General features: G+C 37.2%; 1 protein-coding gene across 4 annotated transcripts in view; it reads left to right on the forward strand.

Annotated features, from left to right (window-relative positions):
• CDC14A (cell division cycle 14A) overlaps positions 1-15495 on the forward strand; it is a 180290-nt gene that overhangs the window by 133707 nt on the left and 31088 nt on the right. For all 4 annotated transcript variants that reach the window (XM_011992532.1, XM_011992531.1, XM_011992530.1 and 1 more), the window contains exon 11: positions 10616-10775. In XM_011992532.1, the coding sequence (XP_011847922.1) occupies positions 10616-10775 (160 nt within the window). The remainder of the gene's footprint in view (positions 1-10615; positions 10776-15495) is intronic.

A 15495-nucleotide genomic window follows, 5' to 3' on the forward strand; every position in this document is an offset into this window, starting at 1 on the left:
TTGTTCTCTGTTCTGTTCCATTGGCCTATGTGTCTCCTTCCTTCAGTACCACTCTGTCTTGATTACTGAACCCATATAGTGAGCCTTAACATTGGAAGAGTGATTCCTTCCACTTTCTCCTTCTTTAACAGAATATTCTGAGCAATTCCACTTTCTTCTCCTTTTCATATAAATTTTAGAGTAAACCTGTCTAAATCTACAGATAATGTTTCTAGGATTTTAATGGGAAGTATGTTAATCTTCTATATTGATTTGGGGAGAATTGACATCTTTACTATTGTTGAGTCTTCTAATCCATAAACATGATAGGTCTTTTCATTTATTTAGATCTTCTTTGATTTATTTCATCAGCATTGCATAGTTTTCTGGATGCAAGTCCTTTTTTGTTATATTTACACCTAAGTACTTTTTTTTTTTTTAGCAATTATAAATGGTATTTATGTCCATATGTTCATTGCTAGTATGTAGAAATACAGTTGATTTTTTTTTTCTTTTTTTCTTTTTGAGATGGAGTTTCTCTCTTGTTGCCCAAGCTGGAGTGCAATGGCGCGATCTTGGCTAACTGCAACCTCCGCCTCCTGGGTTCAAGTGATTCTCCCTCCTCAGCCTCCCAAGTAGCTGGGATTACAGGTGTGTGCCACTACGCCCAGCTAATTTTTTGTATTTTTAAGATGGGGTTTCACTATGTTGGCTAGGCTGGTCTCGAACTCCTGACCTCAGGTGATCCTCCCACCTCGGCCTCCCAAAGTGCTGGGATTACAGGTGTGAGCCACCCTGCCTGGCCACAGTTGATTTTTCTATGTTTATTTTGTATCCTGAAACCTAGGAGTTTTGTGTGGGGGCGTGTGTGTGTATGTATGTGCAAATTCTTGGGGATTGCTTTTTCAGCCACAAATAGGACAGTTTTATTTTCTTTCTAATCTATATACCTTGTGTTTCCTTTTCTTCCCTTGTTGGACAGGCTAAAACTTCCAGCACTGTAATGAATAAGAGTGACAAGAGCAGACATCCTTGTCGTGCTCCCAGTCTTGGAAGGAAAACATCCAGGCATTCACCTGGATTAAGTATGTTAATTGAGGTTTTCTATAGATGTTCTGTATCAAGTTGAGGCAGTTCCCCTCTATTTCTATGTTTTTGAGAGTTCTTATCATGAATGGGTGTTGAGACTTGTCAAATACTTTTTCGGCATTGATTGATAAGATCACATGATTTTCTTCTTTAGACTGTTAATATGGTAGATTACGTCAATTGTTTTTTGTATATTGAAGGAGCCTTATGTCCCTGGAATAAACCCCATTTGGTCGTGGTATGTAATTCTTTTTATATATTGCTGAACTCTGTTAAAAATTTTTATGTCCATATTCATAAGTAACATTGGTTTGTAGTTTTCTTTTTTTGTACTGTTTTGTCTGGGTTTTGTGTCAGGATAATACTGGCTTCATGAAATGAATTGGGAATTGTTCTTCTCTGTTTCCTGGAAGAGATTGTGAGAACTGGTGTGAATTCTTAAAATGCTTGATAGAATTCTCCAGTGAAATTATCTGGGCCTGGGGATTTCTTTTTAAAATTATGAATTCAATTTCCTTAATAGATAAATACTCCATTTCATATTGGGTGAATTAGTGTAGTTTGTTTTTTGAGGAATTAGCCAGTTTCATCTAAATTGTCAAATTAACGTTTGTAGAGTTGCTTTTTTTTTTTTTTTAGTATTCCTTTATGTTTGCAGGGCCTGTAGTGATTTTCTTGGCTTCATTTCTGATGTTAGTAATTTATATATTTTTTTTCCCTTTGTCAGTCTCACTAGAAGTTTGACAATTTTATTGACCTTTTCAAAGAATCAGCTCTTTGTTTCATTAATTTTCTCCTTATATTTTTGTTTGTTTTTAATTTCATTGGTTCATATTTTTATATTTATTTCCTTCTGCTTGTTTGTAGTTTTCAGGATTTTGGCAATGTGTCTGGGTGTGGATTTCATTGGAATTATCCTTTTTTGAGGTTTACTCAGCTTCTCGAATGTTTAGGTTTATGCCTTGTCAAATTTGGAAGGTTTTTCAGCTATTATTTACTTAAGTACTTTCTGAACCCTGTCCTCTTTTTTCTCTCCTTCTGGAACTCTGTTGACATGAGTGTTCAGTTTTTAAGTCCCACAGCTCTCTGGGACTCTCTTCATTTTATTTTTAGTTTATTTTCTCTTAGTTATTTAGATTGGATAGTTTCTACTATTCTATCTTCAGCTTCACAAATTCTCTCATCTCTCAATTCTGCCGTTTAACCCACTCGCTGAATTTTACATTTTGTTTATATACTATTCTAAACTTTCTATTTGGTTTTCTTTATATCTATTTCTTTGCTGAAACTTCCTATTTTGTCAGTTGTTTCGTGTGTCTTTGTAATTGTTTGTTGGGGCATTTTTGTCATGGCTACTTTTAAATCTTTGTCAAATTCTTCTAACATCTCTGTCATCTTGGTGTTGGCATTTAGTGATCATCTCTTTTCATTCAGTCAATGTCAAGGTCAGAAAATGTTAACCTGAACATTTTCCTAGTATGTTGTGGGACTCTGGATCTTACTTAAACATTCTGTTGTATCTGGCTTCTTACATGCTCCAGCAGGGGAAGATGGTGGCAGTTGGGTTGGGGGGTTGGGGGTTGCCACATTGCTACTACCAGGTGGAGGCAGGAGTCTGGATTCTGCACTCAGCCTCTGTTGATGTCCAAGGTTGAGAGACTTCTTGTTGCTGGTGGGTGGAGGTGGGAGTTCTAGCTTCCCATCTGGTCTGCACTGACACTGTAATAGGGGTCACCTTGTTGCTGAAGGGTGTTGGTGAAAGTCTTCACTCTCCACTAGGCCTCCTGTGACACCACTCCAGCTGATAAGGGAGGGTTGCTGGTCACTGCCTGGTTGAGGTGGACTTCCAGGTTCCACCATTAATACCTTAGTGAGGAGTGGGGCGGAAACTGGGGGATCTCATTACCTGACTCCCAACTTAGCCTTCTTTAACACTTCTCTGGTGAGTGACTGACAAAGGGTATAGGGGTGCCTGCCTACAGCCTGGCAGCGTGGAAATCCAGGATCCCTCTCAGTCTTTGCTGGCTGTCAGGGTTAGGGCCACAGTTTTTTTCCTGTGGGGTTTGGCTGGAGAAGAGCAGTTGTTGAAATGTTTTTTGTCTTCTAGGATACCCTTTTCCTGTTCCTTTGCCTAGACAGAGCAGGCTTTTCTTTGGGCTTTAAAAATATCAGCTCTGGGCTGGGCACGGTGGCTCATGCCTGTAATCCCAGCACTTTAGGAGGTCAAGGCAGGCAGATCACATGAGGTCAAGAGTTCGAGACCAACCTGGTCAACATGATGAAATTCCGTCTCTATTAAAAATACAAAAATTAACTGGGTGTGGTGGCATATGCCTCTAATCCCAGCTACTTCGGAGGCTGAGGCAATCAATTGAACCCGGGAGGCGGAGGTTGCAGTAAGCCGGGATTGCACCACTGCACTCCAGCCTGGGTGACAGAGCAGGACTCCGTTGCAAAAAAAAAAAAAACCCAAAAAACCCTGGCTCTGTTGGCATTTTGGATCATTATCTTCTTCAGCCATAAGACTGGGCTAAGTGAGGCAAAAAGAAAACTCGAGGTACTCAGCACCATTTCATTACTTAGGTCTCAAAGTTCCAACCACTCTGCCTTTTTCTTTTCTATTTTTCAAGTCTTGTTATTTTTTTAAAAAATATATATAGGATTTTAAATTTTACTTATTGGGAAGAATAGGGAAAAGTACATCTACTTCATTTTCCAGAAATGGTATTATTGCCTTATATTTTAAGGTAATTAGTCTGGCTATAATTTTTGGCATGGAATCTGCTGTGGCAGTCTGAATAGTGTCTCCCCAAATATATGCATGTTTTAATCCCTGTGAATTGTGCCAGCTGTGGATATTACTGTATATGGAAAAAAGGACTTTGCAGAAGTGATTAAGTTAAGGATGTTGATGTGGGGAGATTATCCTGGATTATTTGGGTGGGCCCAATATAATCACAGTGTCCTTAGAAGAGGGACCCAGGAGGAGCCATTTAGAGGAGAAGCCGATATGATGACTGAAACAGAGATTGGATTGATGCACTTTAAAGATGGAGGAAGGAGCCATAAGGCAAGGTATATGTGCAGCCACTCTAAATTGAAAAAGGCTAGGAAACAAATTATCTCCTCAAAGCCTGTATTGGAACCAGCCCTGCCTACTGTCACTGCTTTAGCTCAGTGAAACTGATTTCAGAATTCTAACTCCAGATCTGTAAGAAAGTAAATTTGTGTTCTTTTAAACCACCACATTTATGGCAGTGCTTTACAATATCCTTAGGAAATTAATACATCTGCTTTGTATAGATAGCAAATATTACAGTAAGAGATGCAGATCCTAGTGATGAACATGCATATTCTGAACTTCTCTTATTCATCATACTTTCTAATTTGGAGTATTTAATTCCAAATACTCCAAATTAGAAAGTATGATGAATAAGAGCGTATAGAGGAGTCGTGTGACTTAAGTGTTATTTAAGGAAGCTTGGGTTGCAACAATGTGTAAGATGAATTGGGTGGATGGAGATTGGAATCAGAGAGGCTAAAAAGGAGACTATTATCATCCATCTCAGAGAGACAAGGACTTATCAAAAGAGGGTAGAAGTTGGACTGAAGAGTTAGAGATGGGTACCAGGGACATTTCAAGAAGAAAAAAAAAAATACAAGGCTTTGAAGACTAATGATCGGAGAGACGAAGAGTATGAAGTCAATGATGACGCAAAAGCATGAATAAGTAACGTGTTCATTAAGCAAGAAATAAGAGGGTAAAAACGTTTTCTGTTAGGTTTTCACCTGTCAGAAATGACTGAACAAGTTAAAGTGATTGTATTCTTTTAAAGGTGAAAAGTCAATCAGTGCTTTTTAGAGAATGTTAATTCCAAAGCTCTGACTTATAAAGGCTGGTTTGTCATATCCTCCCAGTCCTTGAGGACCAAAATATGTCCAGGTGTTTAATTGCCGTGTCTTAAACAAGCAGCCCTCTTATTCACTGGCAGTAAGAGAGATGTTTATTAGCATCCTTTTGAGTTGTTGATGAATTTACATATTGGCTGACCTCTCCTTTGTTACAGTCTGAAATTTTGTATTTAAACTTTAAAGGATATAAATAGAACTCTCTATTTGCAAAACAACCATCAGGTGTTTTTCTTCTATTTAAAGCTAAAGTTCTTAAACCAAAAATACCATTCTGAATCCCAAATGTGTCTTCTATCAAACATCCTCAAGGTTCTTAAAATGATGTAAAAATACATCTTTTTGTTTTTGAGCCAACCCTGGACTCAACGTCCTCAGAGACAACCTTTAGAATTATAAAGGTGGAGTCAGGCTGCTTTTACAATTTGGTTGATTCTATTTACTGAATGTTTACTGTGTGAATGTTCCCCTGACCTTGGGTACCATTATCTATCTGTGATACATAACCTATATCACAGATAGATAGATCTGTCTGTGTCCTTGGGGATCATGATCTGTTAAAGCTTTCATTCATTATAAAGGGATCATTGAGGGACTAGTGTTGGGCTCCCATGGGGATTTTCACTTCATGGAGATCCTTTACTTATGGGGCCCAATATGGCATTACTTTTATTTTGCATTTCCTCCTGAGACAGAGAGAACTCACATAAAGCCTAAACCTGGCTCTTACAGGAAGTTTTGTCTCTGTAAAGCAGAGCTTCCATTTTGAACGAGGTTATCTTTAAGAAGCACAACATTATGGTTGAACTCTTTTTCATTCTTAAATCCATATATCAGAAATTCCGCTGTTTTACTTTAGTACCATAGATGTCTTCATCAGCTTCTACTTAGTTGGATATTTTCAGAATTCTAACTTTGTTGCAAGCCTTCTATTGTCTTCAGTGCTTCTCAAACATGAAAGTGCCTAGGAATCATTGGGGGATCTTGTTCAGTGCAGTCTCTGATTCAGCCAGGTCTGAGGTGAGACCTGAGAGTCTGCATTTCTAACAGGCTCCCAGGTGATGCGATGCTGCTGGTCCTTGAACTACATTCAATGACAAGGGTGTTTGGCTCATCCTTACGCTGTAGATATCAACTTAGGCTACATCTTACTTTGGTATCGATAGCATTTGGTAAGTTTCACAATTGGATTGAGCTAGATCAGAAATTAATAGTTAAACCATTGCTTTTTTATTTCAGGAATTACCAAAAATAAGATGAAAAACATCTGTTTAGAAAATGGAAAATGCTTGAAAAAGTCTAACACTAATGGTTTGAGTTTTAGCTGAGATTGACTTCTATCATTTCTTTTTTTGAAAAATTAAAAAAAATTTAAATTTCAATAGCTTTTGGGATGCAAGTGGTTATTGGTTACATGGATGAATTGTATAGTATGAACTCCGAGATTTTAGTGCACCCATCACCTGAGTAGTGTACATTGTACCCGATATGTAGTTTTTAATCTCTCTTGCCCATAGTCTCCATAGTCCATTATATTCACTCTGTATGCCTTTGCATACCTGTACCATTTCCTTTTATGGTTTTCTTTTAGACACATACAGTAGGTCAAGGAATATAGGCTAAAGATTTTTAATTATCTGTTTTAAGGATTTAAAATTTTGTGTTTCCTAAAATACAGAAATTATAATCTGAAATACTATAAAAATCAGAATTTAACAATACAAGATACTGTGTTTTATTAGAATTACAGGCATACTGCATAGGTTTGAGTTTACACTATTTATTGAAAATGACATTTTCGTAGTAACACTCGGTTATAGAAGTTTCTGATTTTCTTTTCAAGAGTTACTGCTGCATTATCTGATCCATTTGCTGACTGCCAGTTGACACTGGAACTACTGACTAAGCAAAAATAAAATCCTAATATGGGTTCAAGTATTAAGGATAATTAAGTATGTATCAGAATATTTGGCAGTGGTTGCATCAGAAATTTATTATTAAATACTCATGCCAGTTATTACTCTGGATAGAAGACTGAATTTTTAAATTAATTTTGTATTATGGTGAAATATGTATAACATAAACCTTACAATTTCAACCATTATTATGTGTATAATTCAGTGACTTTATATATGTTCATAATGTTGTGCAGCCATCAGCACTATTTCCAGAATGTTTTCATCATTCCAAACAGAAACTATGTACCCATTAACAATGAATCCCCATTATCTCCAACCCCTACCCAAGTCTCTGAAAACCTCTGTTCTATTTTCTGACATTATGAATTTGCCTGTTCTAGATTCCTCATGCAAATGGAATCATTCAATATTTGTCCTTTTGTGTCTGGCTTACTTTACTTAGCACATTTTCAACGTTCATCCATGTTGTAACGTATCAGAATTTCTTTTTGAGGCTGAATAATCTGTCTTCCTTTGATAGCAAGTTAGACCATTTTGTTAGCCAACTTCTTTAGGCCAGGAACTGTCTCTCTTTTCATAATAACTCTGGGCTGGTGGAATAGAAGGTACACAAAACAGATTGGTACTCAAGTCATGGCTAGAGTAGGCCTAGGCTAAGCTAGAAAGTGGGTTATGTTTCTACTTGAAGTGACCAAATAGTGGCTTTGGATGGACTTTGTGGTCAGGGTTGGGTTTTTTGGGAAAATGTGTCCAGGATGGAAGAAGGATGAAGATGAAGAGTTTGGTTGGTGTGGAGATGGGATTAGGCTGGGCTTAGGGAAGTGAAGGAGGACAGGTCAGCCACACACAGAAGCCTGCACAATGGCTGGCTGCCATTGTGTTCTGTACTCAGAACTAGGAATATTCACTATAACAGTGCAACTGACTTGGATTTCATTAGAGGAATATTAAAAGTAGATGTAAAAAAAAGACCTGTGAAGGCTCTAGATCAGAATCAACTGTAACTTGGCTCATCACAGCCAAATTATTTAGTTATTTTCTTATGTTCCATGTCTGGCTAGCCTAAGCCCAACTAACCCAGGGCAAGGACATGGCTGAAAACAATGACCCCAGCACTGGCTGTACTTCTTAAGGCTCTATTCAAACCAAGACACATTTGGTTTTATTCCTGTCATTTTAAAGCACATGCCCTATTAGCAGAGGGTCAGTAAATTTCATGCTGTTTTAGAAAATGCACTATATTCTTGGAGAAGGTACTTTGAGCTGGTGTGTTAGCTTCATAAGATTTGATTTTTAAATACTAAATGCTTAAAAATACATGTTTTACTTCTTTTGTTTGAGATGAGGCTTTTAGGGAGTAATAGACACCACAATAAAAGCTAGCATGGTTTGCATTTTCAATAAAAAGGAATTTGCGTGAAGTGCTGCTTTTTCTCAAGAAGCACTTGCGTACAGCATTGCTTAGCAACACACAAATCAGCTCTGACACCTTATTCATCTTTAATATTCAGGTTCAAATCAAGCCTTTCCAGAGATGGGACAGATTGCGTCTTTCAAACCAAGCAAGTGAAAGTTGTCACTTTGTAATTTTCATCTTTAGGTTGGCAGCAGCATCAGAATTTTCATTTTATAACTTCTTTTGGAATCGGAATTTTTTTCAACTAGCCTCTTAGGTCCTTCTCCTCCTCTGTTTCCACTTTTTCATTCCTGAAGACCTTTAAAAGGTCTTTCCTTTATTTTGGGGATCAAATTTAAATTCCTTAGGATGACATGCAGGGCCCATCTCTCATAGCCTCTGCTTCAGCCAAATTAAACAATTCATGTTCATAAACGTGCTGTTTTCTTTGATACCACTTTTTCCAGCCCACGTTGTTTTCTTTGCTTGGCAATACTCTTAGCTGTATAGTCCTGCTCATCTTTCCAGATACTTCTGGAATGTTGGGGAACTTCTCTTTGATTCCTTCAGATTGAGTAAGGGGCCTCTTTTCCTGAGGTCCTGTGCAAATCCTGATCATAGAGTTTATAACATTGGACTTCGTATGTTTGCTTTTCTCATCCTAAACTAGAAATCCCTTCTTGAGAGACAGGGATTCAGTTTTTCATCTGTATATCCTGTCCTTCCTGTGTGTTTCATTTATCTGAATTTCTCAATATTTATGACAGAGCTGAATCTTCTCTTTTTTTAATCATGATTTTTATTCCTTTCAACCTAACTCACTCACTCTCTCTCTATATATATGTATATATAGAGATATCAAAAGATATAGATATCTATATATATATATTATACTTTAAGTTCTAGGGTACATGTGGACAACGTGCAGGTTTGGGAGGCTTCATCCGTGTTCCCACAGATGACACGATCTCATTCTTTTTTGTGGTTGCATAGTATTCCATGGTGTATATGTACCACATTTTCTTTATCCAGTCTATCACTGATGGACATTTAGGTTGATTCCTTGTCTTTGCTATTGTGAATAGTGCTGCATGAACATTTGCGTATATGTGTCTTTATGGTAGAATGATTTATACTCCTCAAGATATATACTTAGTAATGGGATTGCTGGGATGAATGGTAATTCTGTTTCTCACTCTTTGAGGAATTGCCACACTGCTTTCCACAATGGTTGAACTAATTTACACTCCTACCAACAGTGTATAAGTGTTCCTTTCTCTCCGTAACCTCACCAGCATCTGTTATTTTTTAACTTTTTGATAATAGCCATTCTTACTGGTGTGTGGTGGTATCTCACTGTGGTTTTGATTTGCATTTCTCTAATGATCAGTGTTTTAACCTGAATTTTATGTGGTGTGCAAAATCTTTGTGAGAAAGTATTAGTTAATACTGTTGCTTTAAAAAAAATCTGTTCTTACTGGTGGCATATCCTTGATAATGCTATTATTTCACTGGATGTTGATATTTTTTATGATGAACCACAGTGTTTTTAGTTTAATTCTATTCTGTACAGTGCGTTATAGGATAAAAATAAAGTGATTTTATGGGATAGTTTATCTTAGAGGAAATGTATGAAGGTGATTCCATCAATAAAAATAAAATCCTCAGAATGTCATTTTGCTTACGTATTTTAAATTATCTTCGTATAACTTTGAAAACAGTTGTGATTGTGCCTTAATGAATGAAAGAAAATTTATACATTAACTTCAAACACATTTTCTTTTGTAAGGACAATCTAATTGAGGCTATACGCCTTGCTTTTAGATTCTAAGAGTAGGTTTTTAAAGTTATATGTGAGGACCTTTCATGGTACCACCCAAAAGTAGGTATGTAGTACTTTTTGGGTAATATCTCCCAAGTTCTTTCATCTACAGTTTTGAGTCCAGTTATTCTCTCTGTTTTTATAAACAGGCATATCAAATTGCTACTTGAGGAATTGAAGATTTCAAATTTATATTGAAAAGACAAATAGGCTCATAATCTTTATTGCTGTGGAATTTGTTCTAAGCATCTGAGGACTTCAACAGTCAACTGTACAGACAAATGTTGGAGGATGACATTTGTGTTGAATATAAAACCTTATTTTGGCTTTTTGAAAGTGTCTTCATTGTTCTCTATTCTAAGATATAATTTTCTAGTATGATTTGTAAATGCTTATTTGCTAAATCTTTTCCTTTATAAGACATCATACCTTTGAGATGAGAGTAGATTGTTTTAAAGATAACTTTTTCTTGTCTTTTTTTTTTGTTGCTTGTTTTTACAGAAAACAAGCATCGTTGTGGGTCCAAGGAGACATTTTCCGATCCAAACTGAAAAATCGACCATCCAGTGAAGGAAGTATTAATAAAATTCTTTCTAGCCTAGATGATATGTCTATTGGTGGAAATCTTTCAAAAATACAAAACGTGGAACGATTTGGAGAGGTAAGTTTTCCCTAGGAAGATTCTATCTTAAAACTGATGTTCTGCATTTGTTTCTCAGTTGGACATATATAACATAGCAGTGTCTTTTCTCTGGATGCCGTGAGTGCCAGGTTTTTAGATGTAGAGTCATCCATCTATATAGCAAGAAGCAGAGGAAAAAAGCCAGTTGCCCTTAAAAAAAAAAAAAAGCTATAATTTAAGGAGTAAATGATAAAGGAGGCTACTCTGGTAAGGGAGAATATTTACAGAAAGGAAACAGAAAAGTAAACTTTCTATTTGAAAATTAAAATAGATATCAAGAAGAAAAATTTTAATGTGACAGTTGAAATAATACATACCACAAGTGGTGCTTTGAAAGCCTCAAATTCATGCTGATTTCTAAAGTAAGTGCCGACTTGAAAACATGATTAGGACAACTTTTTTTAAAAAAAATTAAAGCTCTACTGTAAACAAACCACCTTAAATAGTTGATATATATTGTCTGATTTAATATTCATAACTACCTGGTGAGTTAGGTAATACTATCTCTATTTATAGGAAGGAAATTGCGTATCAGAGATGTTCTAACCTCAGTGTCAAACATGGTTCAATCCATGTCTGTCTGAGTCCAAGCTTGTCTTTTTTTTATATTACACCCTGTTACCTCTGAATAAAAATAGAAGAGATTTACTAAGAATTAGGATTATGAGCATTTTTGGAACTAGAAACAACATTGAAACCATTTGTTTGGTTGCACTGTTGTAAAGACAAGAAACTAAAGTTCTAGGGTTGTTTAGTAGTGGGGCCACTTTGAGAACTGGGCATTCAATTCCTAGTTTAGGACTTTCTACCACGTTATGCCTAAGGTAAAGCTAAGTATCTGGTTTATATTTTTCTATCTCTAAAGGAGCAGAAAAAAAAAAAGAGAAAAAAGGACCTGTTCAAAATAGTGGAACAAGCCAGGCAGGGTGATGTGTGCCTTTGTGGTCCCAGTTACTTGGGAGACTGAGATGGGAGGATGTTTGAGCCCAGGAGTCGAAGCTGTAGTGAGCTATGATGGCACCACTGTACTCCATCCTGGGCGACAGAACAAGAACCTGTGTCTAAAAAATACAAAAGAAAAAGAAAAAATATAGAAGCAACAATGTAGATTTACATTCTATTAGACAGTGACCCATTAGACCCGGAAAAGGGCCTTAAACCAAACACTGTGGCTCAAGCTTAGCCCACAAGGAACCCAGAATGGAAGGAACACATTATAGCTCTCTTAGGTTAATGATTGGCATCCCAAACAGATTTCTTTTTAGCGAGAAAGATAGCCAGAGTGCATGGAGATTGGGAGCATGAGTTTTCTTTCAAGGACAAAGGATGGAGACTGTTGGAAGAACTGATTTTTAAACCTAGTGCTCTGTTCTCCAGGATGGCTGCTGATGAGGTGACTAAGTTTACCCATTTAAGTCATCTGTCCTGATGAAATATACACCTTATCCAAGGTCATGTTGATGTTAGAGCCTTTGTTGAGTTTCTTGTCTCTGTGTTCCAGTCTCACCTATTAAGAACAAATAAAAAGAAAGGCTCTGAACTAAGATTTTAACGTGATAATATAGCTAAGCAAGAATACCTTTTTCTTGCTCTAGTCAGCATTTCCTTCCCTGTTTACTTGTTGAGTTCAAGTAAACAGGGCTTTGAGTTATGAACTCTGAAAAGACAAACATAAAGTTAATCCCGTTATCTGAGAAACATATTTACCTTGCAGGAACATAGTACTTTCTATATCATAATCTTGATTAAATTAACATCTGGTAGTTAGAACATTTTATTCTCATACTCTTTTAATCCCCAATCTGTCGATCTTAAGAATACTTAACATTTATGTATCACTGTGAGGGTAAGGAATGCAGTATGATTGGAATTTAAAATAAGTCAGTTTTAAATATAAGTATATGTAAGTCTACTCCCTGGTCTTAGTCCATTTGGGCTGCTCTAACAAAACACTACAGGCTAGGCGGCTTATAAACAACAGAAATTTATTTCTCACAGTTCTGCAGGTTGGGAAATTCAAGATGAAGGCATCACAGATTTGGTGTCTGGTGAGGGCCTGCCTACTGGTTCATAGACAGCACCTTCTGCATCTTCACATGGCAAAGAGAGCAAACAAACTCTTAATGCCATCACCTTGGGGGTTGGGATTTCAACATATGAATTTTGGGGGCTACAAATATTCAGACCATAGCATCCCCCATCATTATTTTAGTTTTAGCCATTGAAATGCTATTGTTTATGAAATTCAAGGGCAGAAATGAAAGAATTCAGAGATGCCACAGAATGATGGTATGGTGAATATTTTACACAGCATCATGTATAAGGCTCTTGGACTACTTTATTAGCTAGTTAATGGCTTTGTGCAAGTAACTCTTACAAGCACTTTTCTTGCCATGCTTATCTGGTGCCAGCTCTGGAATATCATATGAATATGGAAAATTAGCTTGCTCAAAATTGGACTTAACAGAGTTATTGATGTCTTTATTGTTCTTATAAATTGCACATGGAAAAACAGATTGAGAATGCTCTAAGAATTTAATGTGTTTCAGGTTGCATGGAGGGTGAAAGTCCATGGAATTTCTGGATTTACATAGTTTGCATATATAGAAAGTGCAAAAAGGCAGTATTCCTCTTGAGATTGCCTTGAAAAAAAAGATTAAAGCAGAGATTCTAAATTATTTTTTTCTTTCTAGGCCTACAGTAATTTTCTTGTGATTAGTTACCAAGAAGCTCTGTATTACCAGATTCGGAGAATTCGAATATAGTTTTTTAGGCCGGGCATCGTGGCTTATGCCTGTAATCCTGGCACTTTGGGTGGCTGAGGCGGATGGATCACTTGAGGCCAGGAGTTTGAGACCAGCCTGGTCAGCATAATGAAATCCCATCACTACTAAAAATAGAAAAAAAAAATTAGCCAGGTGTGATGGCACATGCCTGTAGTCTCAGTTTCTTGGGAGGCTGAGGCACGAGAATCACTTGAACCCGAGAGGCGGAGGTTGCAGTGAGCTGAGATCGTGCCACTGCACTCCAGCCTGGGCAACAGAGCGAGACCATCTCAAAAAAACAAAACAAAACAAAACAAAAAACCGCCCAGTTTTTTAGTGCTTAGGATGTAGGTGAAAGGAAAACAACCAGAATGATGCAGATCATAGTGATGGACTAGGTTGTGGTTTTAATGAATATTCTTTGTCAACTTAGAGTTATGAGAAATAAAATAGAGGCTTCACCTTTATAGAGCCTTGACTTCAGTGCTGGACTGGGCACTATGAAATATACACAGCCCATCCTGTGGGTGTAGGTTAGGCTCCCTGCTCCTGCCTTGCACTATACTTTTCCTCCTCAGTCCTCATCCCTCCTTTTCATACTCTCTAGGAAGGTAGAGACTTTTATTTGTCTTCATCACGATTCTATTTTTGACCAAAGGCCTTAATAAGTATTATGTGAATGGATGAAGAAGGCTTATAGTTTCAGAGAAAAAAAAAGGACAGAGACATGAAATTGGTAATAATCTAAGCTACACAAGTGCATTATGTGCTCAAATACAAAACAGTACTAGCAATAAGTGCTCACTTTAACATTTAGGGCCTATAGGTCCATTATGGCTTGGAGTTATTTTTAAAGATGGGATTTAAAGTACTTTATTTAAAGTGCAAATATTAAATCAGAATCTTAGCATGAAGGCACTATGTGCCAGGAACTGTTTTAGGCACTTGACGTTAATGAACTCTTTTAATCTTTACAGTAGCCGAATGAAATAGGCAGTGTTACTAGGCCCATTTACAGGAGACATACCTGAGTTAGAGGTCAAACCATCTATCTGCCCAAGATCCTGAGTACATGGTGAGGTGGTCATTTGAACTTCTGTGCTCTGGCTCCAAAGTCTGTGCACTCAGCCACCCTCCCAGGAGGCCTCTCACTATACTCTGCTAACTCTCTATGAGGTCTTCATTGTGGCTTTAGTAAATTATATACAGTAATTTTGAGCAAAACTGTAACCATTCCTGCTAATAAACTTCTCCTGGAATAACAACGGTTTTTACATTTTGTCTTTCTACTTTAGGGCTATAGTCCGTTATTAGCATGCCAATCGGTAGATGCTCTTGACTTAGTGATATCAATTAGATACAGGTGCTGCTAATATTCAGTCAAGTTCATACAAATTAACAATCAAGTAGACAAGAATGTAGTTGTTTTAATTACGTCTTTGAGATATTGTGATTTATAAAATCCATCAAGTACTCATAAGCAGGGTGCATCTTAGAAAAATCTATGAATTAAAATTAAATCTCTAACGTCCCGCTTTTAAGCACCTTTCTTTCCCCCATTATGACAGTGAAGACCAGTTCTAATCTGAATGCCGTTGGGATCCACCAGAGGTTATTAAGCAGGGGAGTGACAGCACACAGAATCACGGTGTCAGGAGATCACTCTGGCCATGGTGTCATATAGGACTGAGGGTGGAAGGCCAGGGAGCTGGTGATGGGGAGGTCCAGGTTTTAAAGGTCCCAACCAGTGGCAGTGAGTGGGGCAGCCAGAAGAGAGATGTGGGTAGCTCTGATAAATTCAAACTTTTTATTGATCAGAAGCAGCTTATTATAAAGAGGACATCTTTGCCTTTCCCCAACACTTAAATCTGTAGGTTCAACATCTGAGAGGTGAAAAGAACTTTAGAGACGACTCAGCCACCTTTCCTAGCCAA

Source organism: Mandrillus leucophaeus, unplaced genomic scaffold (assembly GCF_000951045.1).
Source record: "Mandrillus leucophaeus isolate KB7577 unplaced genomic scaffold, Mleu.le_1.0 Scaffold413, whole genome shotgun sequence".
NCBI classification, from domain to species: Eukaryota; Metazoa; Chordata; class Mammalia; order Primates; family Cercopithecidae; genus Mandrillus; species Mandrillus leucophaeus.